The 21,962-nt window shown below is 35.3% G+C and overlaps 1 protein-coding gene and 1 long non-coding RNA gene across 4 annotated transcripts in view; one reads left to right on the forward strand and one right to left on the reverse strand.

The window, feature by feature from the left end:
* LOC121725768 (ectopic P granules protein 5 homolog) overlaps positions 1-15,508 on the reverse strand; it is a 41,873-nt gene extending 26,365 nt beyond the window's left edge. For both annotated transcript variants that reach the window (XM_042112870.1, XM_042112869.1), the window contains exons 1-13: positions 15,385-15,508; positions 14,562-15,235; positions 14,114-14,396; positions 13,732-13,943; positions 13,139-13,278; positions 12,763-12,923; positions 11,899-12,098; positions 11,531-11,697; positions 10,051-10,196; positions 9,057-9,192; positions 7,956-8,109; positions 7,432-7,654; positions 7,079-7,206 (exon numbers count right to left, since the gene is read on the reverse strand). In XM_042112870.1, the coding sequence (XP_041968804.1) occupies positions 7,079-7,206; positions 7,432-7,654; positions 7,956-8,109; positions 9,057-9,192; positions 10,051-10,196; positions 11,531-11,697; positions 11,899-12,098; positions 12,763-12,923; positions 13,139-13,278; positions 13,732-13,943; positions 14,114-14,396; positions 14,562-15,235; positions 15,385-15,417 (2,657 nt within the window). In that variant the 5' untranslated portion in view covers positions 15,418-15,508. The remainder of the gene's footprint in view (positions 1-7,078; positions 7,207-7,431; positions 7,655-7,955; positions 8,110-9,056; positions 9,193-10,050; positions 10,197-11,530; positions 11,698-11,898; positions 12,099-12,762; positions 12,924-13,138; positions 13,279-13,731; positions 13,944-14,113; positions 14,397-14,561; positions 15,236-15,384) is intronic.
* A 2,292-nt stretch (positions 15,509-17,800) lies between these two features.
* Positions 17,801-20,741, forward strand: LOC121725770. 2 transcript variants are annotated; one of them, XR_006035431.1, is made up of 3 exons: positions 17,801-18,136; positions 18,834-18,916; positions 19,851-20,741. It is a non-coding gene; the product is annotated as an uncharacterized LOC121725770 (long non-coding RNA). The 2 variants fall into 2 exon arrangements; XR_006035432.1 differs by having other exon boundaries at positions 18,834-18,911.
* The last annotated feature ends 1,221 nt before the right edge of the window (positions 20,742-21,962 follow it).

A 21,962-nucleotide genomic window follows, 5' to 3' on the forward strand; every position in this document is an offset into this window, starting at 1 on the left:
CAAATAAAGGGCAAACACGTAAACAAACATTAGACCTTTCTAGAAGGTTCGAGTATGTACTTGCGCACCACGTGTCCGTATACCATGTACCGTAACAATATTTTTACACATCTAGTAAAATTCTATTACCGAGGGTTCGACCTAGCGGATTTTTAATATTCTTTATATTTTTAAAGATATTTAAGAAAAACCACATTGGAGCTTCACCGCTAGATTTGTCTCACCTCTCAGTCGCCAACAGTCGCGTTCGCGCGCGCCTGAGGAGAGGATGTACTTCTTTTTCCTTTACTCCGGATTGAGAAATATTTAATCGAAACCATGGGAAACAAACAAAAATTAAATAAACACACTAAAAGCAACCATTACAGGAGAAAACGGGAGCCGATGAACAATTGTAGAAGGCTTTTTAATTTAATATATAATAATATGTTTATTTGTTTACGAATATGATAATATTATCATGACAAATAATTTGTCAAACCCAATTGTTGCCGCCGCACATGCGTAGTGCTTCGTGCTTGAGATGATACCATTGGACGATCTGCGTGTATCGTCCAATGGTATCGTCTCATAGCACGAAGCTTCGTGACGATAGACGAATCAGCGGCCGCGACAATAGAGATTGAAAAAATAAATCGGCTTTAAATCGATATCGTTTTGACAAAAACTAGTGTATGACAGCGATTTGAAAATCGATTTAGTTTCAATGAATGTCGTACTCGATACTATGGAAATATCGAATAAATTTCTTCGGAACAACGCTACGGTCTTGAAATGATAAGATTAAATTGTCAAACAGTGATAACATTATAATATTATATGCAAAATTCACTACTTTGACCATAGAAAATCAGTACGGTTTTACTAAGGGTCGTTCCACAACGGATGCTGGTATAGGTCTTCTATGTAGTATATTTGAAGCTTGGGGGGGATCGCAGGATGCCTTAGGTGTCTTCTGTGACCTCTCTAAGGCCTTCGACTGTGTCGAGCATGCTACATTGATTAGGAAATTACACCACTATGACATAAGGGACTCAGCACTCAACCTTTTGACATCTTATCTCAAAAATAGGACTCAAAGGGTTTAAATCAATAATAAGAGATCAAATGGAACCAAAATAGAATTAGGTGTCCCACAGGGATCTATTTTAGGCCCATTTCTTTTTCTCGTCTACATAAATGACCTACCTTATCTAGTTAAGGATAATGATAATGAAATAGTACTTTTTGCTGATGACACTTCACTTATTTTTAAAGTGAAGAGACAACAGTCTAATTACGACGAGGTAAACTGTACTCTTTCAAAAATAGTACATTGGTTTAATGTTAATAATTTACTTTTGAATTCTACGAAAACTAAATGTTTAAAGTTTACTTTGCCCAATGTACGGCAAGTTCAAACCAATGTACTATTGAATGATGAGAAAATGAATTTGGTGGACACTACTGTATTTTTAGGTATTACACTAGATAGTAAATTACAGTGGGGTCCTCATATTGCTAAACTCGCAGATAGACTCAGTTCTGCAGCATATGCAGTCAGAAAGATTAGGGAAATTTCTGACGAAGACACTGCACGATTAGTATACTTTAGCTATTTTCACAGTAGAATGTCATATGGTATCCTTTTATGGGGAAACGCTGCCGATATTAATACTATCTTTGTGCTGCAGAAGCGAGCTATACGTTCGATTTACAAAATGTCTACATTTGAATCTTTGAGAGAAAAGTTTAAAGAAATTGGTATTCTGACAGTAGCTTATCAATACATTTTGGATAATGTAATACATGCTAGAAAAAATGTATGTAAATTTAAAGCCAAAGGTGACATTTATTGTAGAAACACCAGAAATAATTACAAGCTAGATTTGCCAGTGATCAGACTTAGTAAAGTCAGTAAATCTTTTAAAGGTCAATGTATACGCCTTTTCAATAAAATCCCAGAAAACGTTCAAAATCTTTCCATTAATAAAATTAAGAAAGTAGTCAAAGAGCGTTTGTGTGCCAAAGCTTATTATAAGGTCAATGATTTCATATACGATGGCACATCTTGGGAGTAGGATGGCTGCTTACAAGGCTACTTCTACATTATTGTACATGACTTACTATGTATGTATGTTGACATTGTATAATTTTAAGTTACAGCATTGTAAATTTTATTTTAAAAGATATAATTTTTTTACCTCACTTTTTTTTGGTAAAAAAAGTGGGCCCCGTGCGAGTTTCTTACGCCGGTTCTTCTCGCCGGGATAGTTCCCGAACCGGTGGTAGGCGCCGTAGCTAATATTAACATTCTGAAAGTATTTTCTTAAAATCTACTCAGAAATAAAACATTTTTTTTTAGCTTGATAATAAATAATAATAAGAGTATGAACAAAGTTGACGGTACATTTATGTAAGGACTATCTGTGCCCCGCGGTGTTACCCGCGATTTATTAGGTAAACTAAATTGTGTTTTAATAGGTCAATAGTTATTGGTAATAAGAGACAAAATGAATTGAGTTTGATCATTGGAAACATCAATTTTTGATAACTGAGAGATGGAAGTTGATGATCGTTTGTGAAACGATTTCTAACTTTTCGCAGTGTAAAGGACTGTGAGACGGAGGACAGGATGGACGGAGGGCACATCTATACTAATATTATAAAGCTGAAGAGTTTGTTTCTTTGAACGCGCTTATCATTAGATTGTTAATAAAATGGTTTAAGATTTTTTTTAATTGGATCAGTAGTTAATTATAACTACTGATCCAATTTAAAAAAATCTTAAACCATTTATCCAGGAAGGCTATATTAGAGTGTATTAATTTAAACACAGCACTAACGACGCGATACCTTTTCGTTAAAAGCAACAGTTATTGGTGTAAGAGACAAAACGAATTGAGTTTGATAATCGGAAACATCAATTTGGATGACTGAGAGATGGAAGTTGATTATTCTGTCTTATACTATTGTTTTGAACTGATTTCCAAAACGAAGGAGATAAAAATATATATTTTATGTCCAGATGTGATTTTGATTTTTTATGATAAATGAATACTTTGCCGTTTGTGTCACGAAAAGGAACTGGGGTCGGGGGGCCGCAGTCCCCCAAGTAAAAGACGGGACGAAAGCATGTTAATCAAATGACACTCGAAATCTGTATGCTTAGTTTAGGTTATAATAAATTCACATTTATGATAAACTAGCTGTTGCCCGCGACTTCATCCGCGTGGACTTCAGTTTATAGCGCGCGATGTCAACAAAATTGGTGTCAAAAGCTTTTATAAAAAAACCCTGGTATCCCTTAAGTCAATACAGCTGTGCAGTGTGCACACAATAAGTACTTAATTTTTTTATATTAAACTTTATATTTTATGCCAAATTTTAAAGCTCATTTAGCCCCCCAATTACACAACTTTACCCATAAACTATTTATCATTGATAGGTTTAGCCCCAATTTCACTAACGTCTGTTAGTGTTAACAGCTTGTTAAAATGTCCTGTCTTCTCTTTCATTCATATGAAAAACGAAACAGCTAACGTGATACTAATTCGAGCATTAACTTTAACAGTCGTTGGTGAAATTTGGTCTTAAGGTTACGTCACTGCCTGCACAGATAAAGTACTGAGTTATTTAATACCGTAGAATAGATATAACAATCGAAAAAAATCGAGACTTAAAATATAAGATGACACCACCTCTTATAGAAAGACTTTTGAGCAAGCGTCAGCGCGATGTAGAAGACGCACGGCGCCATCTATTATGAATTTTTTGAACAAATTTACGACCCTTACAACCCTTTTTTCCAGTAAAAAAGTAGCATATGTCCTTTCTCAGGCTTTAGACTATCTGTATACAACATTTAATTACAATCGGTTCGGTAGTTTTGGCGTTTGGTGTGAAAGCGAGACTGACAGACAGACAGAGATACTTTCGCATTTATAATATTAGTATAGATTATGTGCACACTGCACAGCTGTTTTTGGGTATTTTGATTAATTAAGGGCCGCGCTACACCGGAATGGCAGCGGCTAGGCGAGCACTTTCAGCGCTGCCATTCCGGTGTAGCGCGGCCCTAAGAGGGGTACCACTTACCAGGGTTTTAAAAAGTTTTTAAATTTGACACAAATTTTGTTGACACCGCGCGCTATAAACTAAAGTCCACGCGGACGAAGTCGCGGGCAACAGCTAGTTATGAATAAAAACAATATTATATAGTAAAGTAGGTATGATTAGTTCTGTTCCAATAATGAAGTAAAAAATAAAACGCCATCTGTTTTCATATATTAGAATTAAAATGTTGATTGCATTGATATATTTTCTGGATGGAATATAGGCCAACACGGTACACTCGAACTCCTTAGAAATGCAGTAGGAGTTCTATAAGATAAGATAGATTGATTATTATTATACCAAGTGATAATATTATTAAACATAATATTCTAACGTATTAAAAACTATAAACAAAAACATAATAACTAATAAGTATGATTAGTTCTATGTTACAATGAAGTAAAAAATAAAACGCCATCTGTTGAATCGTATTAGAACTAAAATGTTCATTGCATCGATATATTTCTGGATTTTTTATAATATTATACATAAAATATATTTAAGATTTTTGAAATACTATTTTAATACACATCCAAGACCCAGGAACATTGAAAACTTTTTGTTCCGCCTGCGGGACTCGAACCCAGGACCCCCGGGATGAGCGCTGGCCACGCGCAATGCGAATTAATTTTCATCGATATTTTCATGGAAATAAGATATTTTCCCACATCAAAATGTAGCCTATGTCATTTCTCAGACTCTAGAATAACTGTGTACAAAATTTCATTGCAATCGGTTCAGTAGTTATGGCGTGAAAGCGAGACAGACAGACAGACAGACAGACAGACAGAGATACTTTCGTATTTATAATATTAGTATAGATAACTTAGTTTCATCCTAAAAATGAAAATTTAAACTCAGCACTAACGACATGACACCATTTCGTAAGCAGACGGACCGGGGCAAAGTCCCGGTTCACAAACAGCGGAGTAATCGTTGAACATGAAAAATTAAAAAAAACGAACATAACATAACCTCCATTTTGAAAGTTGGTAAAAAATTTAGCCTATGTGTTAATCCAGTATGTCAGCTACCTTCTTGTAAAATCTTGTCGCAATCGGTCCAGCCGTTTAGGCGTGAAGAAGTAACAAACACACAAACTCACATACTTTCGGCTTTATAATATTAATAGGATTTAGAAGAGTACATAATATTATACTTACTACTTAATATATTATAAGGTCTTTTATACCTATGATATTGCCGTTTTGTTTGAAAAAGGTTCTTTTGAGGGTTCCGTACCCAAAGGGTAAAAACAGGACCCTATTACTAAGACTTCAATGTCTGTCTGTCGGTCTGTGTGTCTCCAGGCTGTATGTCAAGAACGGCTATAGCTAGACTTCTGAAATTTTCACAGAATGTATACATCTGTTGCCGCTATAACAAAAAATACTAAAAACAAACAAATAATTGCTATAGCTATAGCACTTGAAAATTTTACAAAATCCTTAATTTTATTTGTACTTTAATAATGGATTACTATCCAACTTATCCTTTAACTTAATATTTAAGGGGGCTCCTATACAAAAATTACAATTTTTGGGCTATTTTTAGCTCTATAACGGTACGGAACCCTTCGTACGCGAGTCTGACTCACACTTGGCTGATTATTTCGAACTTACTTATTTCTGTTATTCAAAGTTATCACCCGTGCAATCAATGCACCTTTGCCAACGCAGTGGCAGTGTTATGGATGCCCTTCTTGAAAATATCAGCTGGACGGCAGACTACACAAAATCTTTGACATTCCCGAACATGTGATTTTACTAGTATATCGAGATAAAATTTGAGCTGGGTTTTTTTTCAGCACCAGCATCAGAGACGATTTTAGTGATACCATGGAGGGTAACTCCGCCGTTAGTTGATGGATTTGCAAAATTCTTTTGTTATTGTATAAGATGTAGTCCGAATTTCGTAACATGTTAACAAAAGTGGTGATCTGATGGTGCAATTCATAAGAAATCGAGGGGAGCTAAAAGGAGGAAACTAGCTGACCCAGAAAACATTGTTTTGCCAATTATTATTTTTTATAGTATCAATATAAAAAGTAAATAAAAACCTATTGTCAGGCCTAACGAATGTACATAGCATTATTATCGGTTGAACCGTTTTGGATGAGTTCGCGCACAAACACTGTGAGCCGAGAATTTTTTATACATATTTGACTAGATGATTCGGCAAACGTCAGTTTGCCACATAAATTATTTCTAGTATCAATAATATATTATTATATCAAAAAGCAGATAAAAAATTATCCTCAAGCCTAACAAATGTATGTATGCAAAATTTCATTGAATCGGTTGAGCAGTTCGCTTACAAACATTGTGACATGAGAATTTTGTATATTTTAATCTGACAAATGTTAATATATTTTACGCAAATACACACAAAAACTAACCAAATTCGGACGTGGACGAAGACGTGGCTAGTAGATTATATTAAATAAAGTTATAATATTTTTGTAACAACTACAGCAGAATCGATCCAGTACTCGTAGTGTCAGAGCCTCTTCGATTTCGATAAATAAACATATCATAAAGTATTACTAATGTTTATGGCAAAAGGTATTAATTTGATTCTCAAAGTACAGATAGAAAGTGACTCGAACTTCTCAAAATTTTATCTGATATATTTAGTTATACTACGTTCGTACAAAAAGTGATTACGAGAATAATTACACTACATAATAGCCGCGGTGACATTTTGAATGCGTTGGGCGAGTGCGGGGGGTATGAAGTGCGCGGATGAAAACCGTTTTTTTTCTGTCATAGGTCGCCCCCTTAAAGTTAAGTTTAAAACAGCGCTTGCAGCGACGTCTTCCGACGCTCGGGATACGATCGTTGTCGAAAAATTACGAAAATTTCTATGCGCATTATCACTTTGGGAGCATTGTATTTTATGCATGAATCTTGGCTGCAATTTTGTTCAATTGCTGTGGTTTGTTAAATAATGAAATAATAATAATAAGGTAATAAGTACTGACTCGGGTGTGTGAGAGATAGACTCTGGCGACAGCGCTAAGACGCGAAGCACGCAGTCGAGACAGTGTACGGCGTCCTCCACCCGCGCGCCCGCCAGCCGCCGCAGAGCCGACACGCCCGCACTGCATATCTACACATTTTTATAAACTAAAATATTATTTTTGTTAGGTACAAAAACTAAATATACTATAGAAACTAAATAAACTTTGAACTTTTGTTAAGTGAATATTCGATTACTTACTAACTTTTAATAAAGTTAAACATCGATATTTTGCTTGCTTGCTTGCATTTATTATTTATTTATTTTTTATGACAAGAATAAATAAGCTTACATCAAGTCAACGAGTCAACTTACCAACGGCACTAAATGACCCCATTGGCTAGAAAGGAGCGCGAATGCTGCGTCCATTAGCGAGTCGGTGTGTTGAGGTGCGGGCGCGTCCAGCGGTAAGCCCCAAAGCACACGGTGCGTGCGCAGCCGCCGCAGCGCTGACCACGCCCACTCTGCCTCGGCGCGACCACGACCGTACTCACACAGCCAATACCCAACTACTAGCTGACTCTCTAGTGACATACCTCTGTGGGAAACGACATATTATTCGTACTTATATTGTGATATACAAGATATTATATAAGATGTATAGGTACAGTGCCAGGCAATCGTCGTTTTACATCAGCCACCTATTTTATACTTTTAATATACAGGTATTTAAAACGTTTCGATTGCAGCATCTTTCCCACTTAAAAATCAACCGTTTCATACTAAAATATTTCGGCACCTTAATATTGCATTATAAATACTCAACTTGTACGTCAACAATATTTCATTATCGGAATTACCAAAATAGAATTTTATTAATTAATATACTTAGTGCTTACATGTGTGGTGTGCAGTCAATCTGATGTAACAGTTGTTTGATGAATGCTGGACATTTCAGAAACCAGTAGTTCAGAAGCCCATGAACGTCTGTAGGCGTAGGACGCCATTTCTCCGGTGACAGCGATTTTATTGACAATGGATCGATGGATTCCACTAAAAGCAAAATTATTACTTGAATTTATTACTTGAAAAAAGGTAACGCCGGGTTAAAGTAAAAAACCGTGTTGGATATTGGAAAGGGCATAAGCGACAAAATTATTTTTGTCGCGTAATTTAAAAACCATAAATACATTTCATATAAGGTATGGGCAAATTAAAGTGTATGCTTGAACCAATGTAGTGTTGATGTGCTCCGCTGCAGCCCTCGCGGTGTTGTCGCCTCCAACAGTCTGGGCAATCACAACTTGCTCTCGGCTCTGCGTTTTGCCCATAATATTATTCAAACGCCAATGGTCGCTTAGATGGCAGGTCCAATCACAGCAGAGACGGCAGGATCACGATTTTGATAGTGCGATGGTAGATTTTCCAGTCAATCTATCCTGGCAGGGTCGCCATGAGGTGTGGCGATGGTGAGTTGGGAATCGAAACGACTGGTTATGTCAAGATCCAATTTATTATTAATTAAAAAAAATACATAATTGTAACAATATTGAAAACCACGTCCTTGCGTAACAAGTTTGAATTACGCTTACTAGTATTATAAAGGAACATACACATTTACGATGATAAAGAACTTACACACTACACCAATCTATGTTACAAATGGAACTTAAATCACTCTTCTCTGTTGGCAAAATAGGAATCCCTTTTTTTACAGAGGTCTTTTTGATTGATTATTATTCAGTTATAAAATTTGACCAATCATGTTATGCTATGGGTAATTCAAAGACAAAGACATGATGAATACTGACAATGAACTTTAATTTCTTAGCTTTAGTCTTTGCTGAGAAAAATCGATATCGCTACAGCCAAATTATTAAGGCGTCGCCTTAATTAGATACTTATTTTAATAAAGTGTATGACACAAAATTTATCGAGTCATGGAAAAATATTTATTATATTAATGTTTATTAATCAAGAAAATTAACTATTTCACCTACCGTTACTTATGTCAGCTAACATGTAGAACGCAGCAGTATGCAAGTGTGTGTGAGCAGCTAGTAGATGTGGTATAAGTTCGCGAGCGGCCGTTTCGCATTTGTCTTTACATGTCTCACTCTTTTGTTTCAGTCCAGTCTGAAAAATTCACGTTTTCAGATAAAAGATTATTTTACATTTTGATTATTATTGTGATGTTAAAATTTGAATATTATGTAAGTTGCAGCATTTAAACGACGAAATATTTTATTCAATTAAGTACATTTATACATTCCTAGCTGTTGCCCGCTACTTAGTCCGCGTCCACCTTTTTTAAAAATATTTTTTAAAATAAAAAAATTGTTACTTCTGATTCCTCCAAGACTATGTGTAAAAAGTTTCATGATGATTCGTTAATAAGTTTTGCGTGAAAGCGTAACAAACATCCACACTTTCTCATTTATACAGGGTGTAACAAAACTAAGTGATAATACTTTAGGGAGTGTATGTGTTCCTTATAAAGAGTTCACTGTGAAAAAAGCGCTGAAAGACTTTTTTTTTTTGCACTTTTGTATGGGCAAGCGCCCCAGCGTCACGAGTTTCCCCCATAAAGTTTATTATGACAGCCACATATACAAGACAACCAATATTTTTCATCAGTTTGACGTCCAGTCGGCCCTTATCGGCACGTTGACAATTTAATCTCTTAGAAAGATGCTTGTGTAAGTGTATACCTACGTAAACAAATTTTTACACACAGACGTAAATCAATTTCGATTTCGTTTAACAGCTCGAGATTGTCCGCTAGGTATATTAACTTTATGGTTTCCCTTCCCCATACAAAAGTGAAAAAAAATTGGTCTTTCCGCGCTGCTACTTTCACAGTGAGCTCCCTACAAGGAACACATATACGGACCCTAAAGTATTATCACTAGTTTTGTTACACCTTGTATATAAGTAAGGATAAGGATTGTATACTTAATTCGTCTATGTCCAAAGAAAATATCATAAAATTACCTGTAATAGAAACTCGAGTACTATTTTAGGGAGCGTACTGTTGCGTTGTTGTGCGGCGGCAAACGCCACTATGCGTATTCGGTCCGCGCACGACATAGCTGCAGGCGTCTCTATATCCAACATTTCAATACGACGCGAAGTGCTTACTGAAATAGACAAAACGTTTATTCAAAACCACTATGACAACGAAAAGGTTCTTCGGTACAGTATAAAAGCGACTAGACACATAGAATAGAATAGAATACGTTTATTTTTTTCAACACACAACATATACAGAATAGAAAATAAAAAGGACTTAAGCTATGTACTATCAGAGAAGTTGATTCCTATGCAAATCGGGGACCTAAGTAGTTTGGTTGCGTTACGTCAAACCCAGCTGACAGATCACAATTAACATTGAATTGACATATTCGACCAAATAACGTTGGTCTGTCAATTGCACAGGAATCAACTTCCTCGATAGTACAATTATAATTATAGGTATATGTTATGTGATGTCAAAAAATTGCCCCTGCTTAGCTATACGAGTACGTAGCAAGCAAGCCTGCTGCACTGGTATTCTGCAGGGGCCAAAGAGTGACTTCACAACATAACATGCAGGGATAAATAATTATGACTACAACAGCTACAACAGTAAAAATAATAGACAGAAAAAAGAAAGAACAAAGAAATAACTAATTATTTACTTACTATAAATAAAGATAAGTGACAGGTGTACAAGCATAAGAACTAAGATTATTGCCAATTAAAATACAAAAGAAAAAAAAATAGTTTGACAATGGTTTGACAAGAAAGGCATAATATAAATATAATCTATGGTGGGAAAAACACATGGATAATTTAATCGATTGTGACGTGGACACAGACTAACGGCCGTTCCCAATATTTGATCTATCTCTGGTTTTGCCCTACTAGAGATAGGAATAGCTCACATTAGACATTAGAGACATATATTTTATGTCAATTATGAGTTATTCCTATCTCTAGTAGGGCAAAACCAGAGATAGATCAAATATTGGGAACGGCCGTAAGCGTGTAAATCTATATGGTATAAAGGCCAACCCACACGTACCACAACCATAACACCATGTCGCAACGACAAAATGCCGTCAAGCAGTAGTTATATGTGAATAGTGTCGCTGCAGCTTTTTGTAGTTGCGTTGTGGTACCGACAAAATGTCGACGTGGTTGCGTTGTCGCCAGTAGTTGCGATGTGGTTACGTACGAAAGTCAATGAAACGGAGGGGAGGAAGAGCGCGGGCGGTGTGCGCGCACTGTCATTGCATCGATGCAATGGCCACTAGTTCGCTTGTGGTTGCGATGTGGTCAATAAGTGGTCGACAACGACTGCAAAATGTGGTACGTATCAATAGTCCAGTTCATTTACAATACGAAATATACGCCCGACCACGTGGTGTGGTTGTCGTGTGGTTGTGGTACATGTGGGTTGGCCCTAAAACTATACTATTTTATCACTCACCGTGCAACGATGACATCAGCGTGATGCAATAGTCCGACACGGTGTCATCGCTGAGTAGTGTCGTGGGCAGTAAATGTCTGTCTCTGTCGAGCATCGAGAAACCTAATACAAAACACGCTTCTAACTCTGCGGATATTCTTTCTTTGATGTCGCTTTGGTAGTTCGACCTAAAAAAAATATAACAATATAAGAGAGTGCTTTAGTGTACTCAGCACAAACTCGGGCACTATGCTTGGCCTAGTTTCAATGAAACCGGTCACTGCCACCGAAACCGGTGTGGGATGTTTTATTATTTATTGAACGTTTCCAATATCCCTACGTAGGTTTTTTTTTGTAAATTTAGCTTATTAGATTCCCATTGCAAAAACCTGGACTGTAAATGCAGCGCCGCGAGCGCTGTGAGCGTTGCGCGTGCGACGCGACATAGCAGTGCGTGCACGGCGGCGTACGCGCGGTACTGCGGCAGTGCGCGCGCGACCACGCTCAGTAGCACGCGCACGCCGCACGCTCCTTTCAGCACGCCACCAGCTGTAGCTCCGCGCCAGCACGATTTCTGCTGGTGAGGCTCCTGGTTTAATAAAAAAATGGCAATTAAAATTAAAAAAACTTGAGAGGTGTTAAGGGACACCCGAATGGAACGAAGTTATTTCATATGTTCAAAAAACCAGTATACATAAACACTCAAAAAAATTTATTAAAAAACGCCATCTATTGACGCCAAGAAATACTATTAACGCCCTATGCCCCTACCATACTTTTTTATTAGTACCTGCGTACTAATAAAAAAGTGTCTTGTTCTGTCTTGAACTTCGTCCCAATAATATGTTATATGTAACTTAATTCATAAATAATAAATATTAAATTGTAAAAAATTCTAACAATAGTAATGAGCAATTTCATATTGCTGTGTTAGTCTGATAATACATGGACATGTTGTCTGAAAAAGACAATGGCTGTTAATATAAATTTTAGGCAGATTAATATATCTTATTTTATTTATTAAGATTATTTTCATATTACATTAGAATTGTTTTTTGTTTGTTAGTCGCACTCTATATTATATTGTTATTCGGTAAGAATTCCCCCATAGCACAGGCTACGCCTAGGTTGGGGGGGCTGATATTTAAAAAAAAATTTAATTATTCATGACAATAAAGATTTTATATTTTGTATTTGTATAATATGCATCCTAAATACTTGTATTAGTAATGAGGTCTATGATATTAAAGTACCTGTTCAGACAGTAGGACGAGTGATGCAATAAGTTCTCGTATTGGGAACGCGTTCAGTAACGCAAGTAGATCACCCTCCCGCAGCTTTCCCTTTCCCACTCCACCACTAGAACCAGACGCATCCAACTCCTCCCAAGCCTCGGAAATTTCTTCGTGAACATCTGATATAAAATTGAGTTATTTTAAAATATTAAAAAATCAGACAGGAACAATAAAACTCAGTGGAAAGTTAGATTGGAAAAGTTTTTGCTAGTTTTTATAATTTAAATAATAAATTTATAAAATATTTATGTATATATATTACAAACATCTCTCAGTTGTTTTGGATGAATGTTCTTAACCAAAAAAAGTGGAAAAAAACAAAAAAAACATGTACCTTCCCTGCATTCAACTGCGGACTCGGGTACCGGCTGCGACAGTAGTATGTCCAGGAATGCAACAAACCGCGCAGCCGTGTTGAAATCGTCTACGCGCATGCACACCACTCGCTCCACCCACCGCACTGAGCGCGACTGTCTGTTATTTAAAATACTCCTTAATTTCTTATACACGCATCCCCATTACAAACAGTAAATAAACATATTATATTATACATCATCAGAAAGCCTTTAAAAAAACAAATCTTCTTTTTTGTATGTAGGTAAAATGGAATGTTATATTCTTTAATGAATTTTTAGCCTCTTACAATTATTAACAATCCAGGGGCCCTATTATGAGCTCTTAAATCCATTCACTTTACGTCCTTATACTGACTGTATAAGGATGTAAAGTGAATGGATTTAAGAGCTCATAATAGGCCCCCTGTACTGAAACTTCTTTTACTTTTTGTGCATCACTGGTTGGTAAAGAATGCCTCAACTCACAAGACATTTTGCTCTTGTAATAGTCAGATAAAATATTGTAAAGTATTAAATGAAATGTAAGCACCTAGAGCTACAATAAGTGTATTAACATATTACAAAGAATTACCTGAATAACAGATGCATTAAAAAAAGCAGATCCCGCATATCTGGTTCTTTATTGAAAAGAGCAGAAGCGAGAGTGAATGCCCATTCTTGCAGAACTTTGACATACACATCACCAAATTCATCACCACATTTAAGTGATTGTAAGATGAAGGCTAAGCAATCTCGTATTTCTTCTCGACCTCTTTGTAATATTAATCCAATTTCATCCTCTATCTAAAGAAAAATATTTTTTTGTAAAATGGTAATACCTATTGATCGCGGAAAAACGAGACACAATAGCTTATCTATTGTTATCGCTGCCGGATGTGGCCGCTTGGGGCTTCATGAATTAAATATTAATTACATAATATAATAATTTTTGCACAATATTTTTTAATACATACCTCACAATATGTCAACATAGCCTCATGCTGGTGACTACAATATGAGTCTAAAACATCCCTCAACAAAGATTCTAGTCCCAATTTTGCAGCTGCCAATTTATTTTTTTGTAACTCAGCATAATCATAGGTTACAAGAAACGAGATTTCTCCTCCACATTTACACTTTTCTGATATATTTTTTTTTCTTTTCTCTACTATCCACAGCTGTGAAATGGTTGATTGTTCTTCTCTGTAACCTTGACTAATCCTTTGCCTCTCTCTTTCGACTGCTACCAGAGACGACCTGTAAAAGTTTTAAATGATAACTTTATTTCATTATTACAATAGATAACATTTGTTTCTCTGGATTTTTGGTATCCTAATGCCTAGGAACAACACTAAGTCCAGTTAATTGAGTTTCTACTGCACCTGACTTTCACAAGAAATTTTTCTGTTTGTGTATTTTTACCTTAGGTGTGTGATCAAGTCCACTAGTGGATGTTGAGGCTGAAGATAACCACCAACCTCCACCAAAGCCTCCTCTTGATCACTCAACTCTTTCACTACATACATTTCTTGTCCAGCAAATATTCTGATAGCCTCCTCCATTGCAAGACATGGTACTTTGGTTTTTACATTACATGCAATCTCTGTTGGAATGGACGCTTCAAATGTTTGTGATAATTCATAGTATATTGGTGCAGATGGTGTACACTCCTCTTTAGGTAATTCATCTTCATTTTTGATGTGATGTAATTGTGTATTAAGATCTTTGAACTGCACACCATTTTCACACTCTGCATGACTTTCCAGTTTTAATTCAGTTAATCCCTCAGCAATATGTACTTCATTATTACTATATGTCTGAAGTTTGGGATCTTGTAATGGCAAAACTTGACTACCAGTAGCTTCTTCTTTTTTTATTTGTTGCGACTGTTCTAGCTTTGTTAATTGGGGATCTTTTGTACCTACTTCCTCATAACCTGCATGATCTGATAGCTGCTGTTCTAATTTTAGGTCTATTAAATTAGTGTTATTTACATTAGGGTCAACAAGATTCGACTCTGGTTCCTCTGTGACACATAATTTAAAATCCTCAACTTCTTCCATAGTTTCAGCACTTTTGATCTTTGGCTTCTTTTTCTGGAAATTTAATGACTTTAGTAGTTTTATCATGAATGGAAGAAACGGAAGAAATAAAAACTGAGCGGAATGTGTATGGAAGTTATAAATTACCAATGCGCAAAAAATGATTACAATAACAAAGAGTGTGTAACTTGTAAAATGTTTACCTTTGGTTTCTTTTCCTTTACCATAGTTGCCATTGTTGCTTAACCTAAAATCAATTTCTAAGTTTCTGAGTTATTTTTATAACCGTTAAATATTTTTTGTAAATTACTTTTGCTTGAGGGTTGTAACGAACACAGATTACTTGGTAACGAAAATATATAAAAATATTTATTTCAAAATTCATAAAAATTATTTATACAACGTCAACTTCAAAATCAAATGACAGGCGTCAAAAACATATGAGCCGTTTTTTCTTTACGGCAATACTGCTAATTTATAAATGCGGGAAAATCATGAAGCTAATATGAAAATCCAAGAAAATCTACGAATCATAATAAAATCGGCCAAATGCGAATCGGACTCGCGCACGAAGGGTTCCGTAAATCTGTACCGCGAAAGTAGGCAAAAAATCGTGTTTTTTGTATGGGAGCCCTCTTTAAATATTTATTTTATTTTGTTTTCAGTATTTGTTGTAGCGGCACCAGAAACACACAATCTGTCAAAATTTCAGAAGTCTAGCTAAAGCGGTTCTTGAGATACAGTCTGGAGACAGACAGACAGACTAACAAACGGACAGACAGACGGACAGACAGACAGACATCGAAGTCTCAGTAATAGGGTCCCGTTTTTACCCTTTGGGTACGGAACCCTAAAAACTGGAAAAGTAAGGGCTGCGTGCAGTCCGCCGACTTATGCAGGATAGTGAATGATGTTGCACGGCGGACTGCATCAGGACTGCAATGCAGGATAGTGAATGGGCCGTTTAATATCGTTTTTTGGGTTCCGTGCCCAGACTCCAGAGGGTAAAAATGGATTATTACTGTGTCCGTCTATCAAGTATCAGTCATCAAGCTGTATCTCAAGATTCAAGAACCCCGATTTCTAGTCCTCTAAGGCCCAATTTCACCAACAACTACCGTATATAATGCTCGGATTAGTATCACGTTACCTCTTTCGTTTTTCATATGAATGAAAGAGAAGACTTGACATTTTAACAAGCTGTTAACACTAACAGACACTAACAGACACTAACAAACTATTATCCATACTATCCATACTAATATTATAAATGCGAAAGTGTGTCTATCTGTCTCTTCACGCCCAAACCGCTGGATCGATTTTGCTGAAAAAAACAACGAACCCTTAGATGAATGATTGGTCTCGCACTCGCGCTACGACTAGATACCGTCGGAGTACTTGAAAATTGTGGCAACAAATCATACGCCTGATAAGGCGTAAGCGCGCCAGTCGCGCCGCAAGCTTCGGGTGAGGTAGATGTGTCGATAATTTTCAAAATTTTAAGTTACGTCCGTAGCAAAATGCCAGTTTGCGTAGTGAGACTATGCAATAATAACACTACAAGAAACAAGAAAGGTACTGGCATCATATACCATCAGTAAATCTATACTAATATTATAAATGCGAAAGTATCTCTGTCTGTCTGTCTGTCTCGCTTTCACGCCAAAACTACTGAACCGATTGCAATGAAATTTTGTACACAGTTATTCTAGAGTCTGAGAAAGGACATAGGCTACATTTTGATGTGGGAAAATATCTTATTTCCATGAAAATATCGATGAAAATTAATTCGCATTGCGCGTGGCCAGCGCTCATCCCGGGGGTCCTGGGTTCGAGTCCCGCAGGCGGAACAAAAAATTTTCAATGTTCCTGGGTCTTGGATGTGTATTAAAATAAAATTTCAAAAATCTTAAATATATTTTATGTATAATATATTATAAAAAATCCAGAAATATATCGATGCAATGAACATTTTAGTTCTAATACGATTCAACAGATGGCGTTTTATTTTTTACTTCATTTTAACATAGAACTAATCATACTTATTAGTTATTATGTTTTTGTTTATAGTTTTTAATACGTTAGAATATTATGTTTAATAATATTATCACTTGGTATAATAATAATCAATCTATCTTATCTTATAGAACTCCTACTGCATTTCTAAGGAGTTCGAGTGTACCGTGTTGGCCTATATTCCATCCAGAAAATATATCAATGCAATCAACATTTTAATTCTAATATATGAAAACAGATGGCGTTTTATTTTTTACTTCATTATTGTAACAGAACTAATCATACATACTTTATTATATATTACTAGCTGTTGCCCGCGACTTCGTCCGCGTGGACTTCAGTTTATAGCGCGCGATGTCAACAAAATTGGTGTCAAAAGCTTTTATAAAAAAACCCTGCTACCCCTTAAATCAATACAGCTGTGCAGTGTGCACACAATAAGTATTTCATTTTTTTATATTAAACTTTATATTTTATGCCAAATTTTAAAGCTTATTTAGCCCTCCAATTACATTTTTTTTTTTTTTTTTTTTTAAGATTTAATGGCCTGGTAACGAGACCTTTAAGCCAAGTCTTTTTAAAGGGTTTTTAATTTATTTTATATTTATATAGTTCCCACTGTATTTTTAATATATTTGTACAAAGCACCATAACACTTTTGGTTTTTTAGGAAATCACTTAATTGGCGGCGGGAGGTATCACTTTCTTCAATAATTTCAGTTGCCAACACTAGTCTATGAAAGGTGAATCTTGAACAGTTGAAAAAAATGTGATTCATGTCGGCGTTCTCTTCGTTACAAAAAGTGCAATTATTGCTGCTTATTATGTTCAATCTCGCAAGGTGTGCAGGTGCAGTGTTATGACCAAATCTGAGTCTGTTTATTGTTGTGATAAAGTCACGGTTCGCTATCTTCAGCTCATTGTACCATGGATTTGTCGGTAATTTTCCTTGAATTTGTCCATACCACTTGCCTTTAAGTTTTTGGTCTCCTTTCCAAAATTCTTCCCAAACGTTTCTTACAGATATTTTCACATTACAATAAAAATCGGTCATAGGAACATTTACAATACTTTTGACATCTAGGGCATTGACCCCATCATATGCAGTTTTATCTGCTATTTCATTTCCAGAGATACCTTTATGTGCAGGGACCCACATAAAGGCTATTGTTATACCTTTATTTTCCAGTCGCCACACAAAGTCTTTGATAAAATAAATGATATAGTTAGTTTTAAAACTAAAATTGACATTCTGAAGACAATTAATAAGACTTAGAGAGTCTGTTAAGATCAGAAAATATTTACAATTATTTACACCGTTTATCAATTTTAAGGCTTCAAAAACTGCATATGCCTCTGCTGTAAAAATAGAACATTGCATATCTAGAACAAAACTTTGAGCAAAGTCCCTTTGAGAATCATAAATAGCACTTCTCACATAATCATCACCCTTACTACCATCAGTATAGATTGTATAGTACTTGTTATTTTCTTCTAAAAACGCAAGGATGTCTGAATTGTTATTGATAGATTTTGTTATGACCAGAATAGGATGTATTATACTTCTATACGGATGCATGTAACATGACCAATGTGAATACATTTTGATATTTGAATAAAGAGATTGTATTTCTAGGAAAATCCGGCACAAAGTTGGGGACAGCCCAGTCAGAAGATCATGAGGTGAAGCTAATGGACCATCTGTGATGATTGGGTGAGGTATGATTCTATTTATAATTTGGTAGTTATTTGATGAAAGTAGCTTAATACAATATCTTTCAGCAAGATAAAGACGCCTTAATATCAGAGGCATAATACTTGTTTCGACCTCCATGGCCCTTATGGGAGTCGAACACATTGCCCCTGATATAATCCTCAAAGCTCTATTCTGTATTACATCTAACTTTAAAGTATGAGTGCTATTCAGATAGGCTAAAGCACTGTAATCAAAATGGCTTCTTACAATAGACTTGTACAGCACTGAAAGTACTTTGGGATCTGCTCCCCATGAAACACCTGCAAGACATCTTAAAATATTAATACCCTTGATGGCATTTCTTGATATATATTTAATATGATCCTCAAAAGATAATTTTTGATCAATGTTAACACCTAGGAATTTATGTGAGGTTACTCTTCGAATAATCTCACCATTATAAGTTACATCAGCAGATGGTGTGTCTTTTCCAAATATCATTAAATTACTTTTACTAGCATTAATTTTTAAATTTAATATTTGCTGATAATATTTTCTCAATTGGATTAAACAAGCATTAATCTTTTCTATCGCTACTGATAAATTAATATCTGAACAATATAAAACTAAATCATCTGCAAATTGAAGGATATTTACATTTTTAATATTTACATATTTACATATCTCCCATATATACAAATTATATAACAAAGGTGATAATGTTGCACCTTGCATTGTGCCCTTAGATACAGTCCGGGGCCCATGTAAAATATTATTATGCTTAACATACAATACTCTGTCAGTGAGGAAATTATAAATCCATTTACACACATATCCGGGTACTCCAGCATTACTAAGTACCTTAACTAGTATACCAGGGTCCACATTATCAAATGCGCCCTGGACATCTAAAAATACACAAACAGTATGTAATTTATTGCCCTTTGCATTTTTCAGATCGTGGATGAGAGAAATGAAGCTGTCTGAACAACTTCGTCCTCTACGGAACCCATACTGAATTTGAGGAATGATGTTATGAGATTCTGCGTACCAATCCAGGCGGTTCTTTAGCATATTTTCAAATATCTTACCAATACATGATGATAAAGATATTGGCCGATAAGAACTGGCCTCCTCTGGTGGTTTATCTTGTTTAAGTATGGGTATCACACATTGAGTCTTCCATGAGATTGGTATCAGTTTTTTAAGCCAAAGACAATTTAAAATACACAGTAATATTTTTTGGATAGATTCTGGTAGTTCTTTTATTAATATATACGGAAAATCGTCCAAACCAGGGCTAGTATTTTTTCTAGATTTTATACTTGTTAAAAATTCTGACCATGAGAAAGGATCCAATAGAAATCCTGATTGTGGATTTTCACTGTTCATATTAAAATAAGTTTCTAACGAATCAGGATTAACTAAATTAGAATTATCTGATAATTTATCTAACAATGGTTGCACAAAATCATTTTGATATGACTTATTATTGGTTCTAATACCCTTAAATCTTTTAATAAGGTTCCAGATTTTACTTATAGGAGTAGTTCTATTGAAATTATTACAAAAACTGTTCCAACTTTTACGTTTTTCTTCCTTTATGGTGCGTTTTTTAAGAGCATCTATTCTTTTGTACTTAATGTAATTGTCTAATGTTGGATCGTTTCTATAAAGTTTAAGTGCTTCATATGATTTAATAACTGCTTGTTCACACGTACTATTCCACCACGGAGCGGGTGGCCTACTCCTAAAATTTGTTTTAGTAAATCTAGGAACTTCCATTAGTTTAAGTTCATTAAGTCGGATACAAAACTCATCATAAGATTTCATTGGATCCTCTTCATTGACCATCATTTCATAGAAGACTGTACTAGATGATTCCCTATACTTATTCCAGTCCGTTTTATGGTATAAAAATCTGTCATCATATTGATTTATTGTGTACCTTTCAATGCACATGGTAATGTTTGTTATTGTTGGATAATGATAACTACCCATAGCATCATCATGTACAGACCATTCACACAAGGGTGCCAAGTGAGGGCTAACAAAACTTACATCTATTGCTGAAGGGTTGTGTGTAGGATAATTTACTGTTGTAAAGCTGCCATTATTCAAAATACATAAATCTAATTCATCAATTATATCATATAAACTTTGGCCTCGACTTTTGGTGGATAAACATCCAAAAGCAATATGATGTGCATTGAAATCTCCACTAATAAATAAAGGTTTTGGTAAATCTCTTATGATATTGCGCAATCTATTCATTCGTATGTGCCCAGCAGATGGAGGACAGTATACACAGAGAATAGTTAAAGATGACGTATTGTCTGTATATACAGATATGGCTATTGTTTGTATATCCTCATAAAAGTTGGTATTTATAATATTGTACTTTAAATATGGTTTTACTAATATTCCTACACCATTACGAGGATTTTTAGAAATTTTGTTATAAAAATTGTATCCAGAAATACGAACAGACTGGTGTTCTTTTAACCATGTCTCATTTAGTAGACAAATATCAATATCTTTATCATTTAAAAATTTTGTAAGAAGAGGTTTTTTGTTATTTATCCCTTGAACATTAAATTGCGCAATACATAGAGAAGATATTTTTTGAGTTTGTGAATTCATTATATTGACAGACTCTTAAGAAGAACATCTTTAATGAATGATGTTGTAACAGGTACTTCATCACTCTTATTTGCTACTTGGACCAATGTGTGTACCAGGGCCATTAGTACATCATCATTTCCAACGATAAGCGACTTTATGTTTGGTATATTTACATCTCTTGAAATAGGCTTTACAGGTTTATTTACAAATTTGGATGTATTATTTACATTATTTACATTTTTATTTACAGGTATGGTGCGAGTTGGCAGAGGAGGGAAATCAACACTTTCTTTGGAAATAGCAACACTTGCATATGATATTTTATTTTTCTTTTCTAATAATTTCTTTATTTTAACTGGACATTGTTTAGAAATGGCCAAGTGAGGTCCACCACAATTAACACAGCAAATCTCATTTGGCTTACTACATTCTTTATAAAAATGT

Source organism: Aricia agestis, chromosome 3, assembly GCF_905147365.1.
Source record: "Aricia agestis chromosome 3, ilAriAges1.1, whole genome shotgun sequence".
Classification (NCBI taxonomy): Eukaryota; Metazoa; Arthropoda; class Insecta; order Lepidoptera; family Lycaenidae; genus Aricia; species Aricia agestis.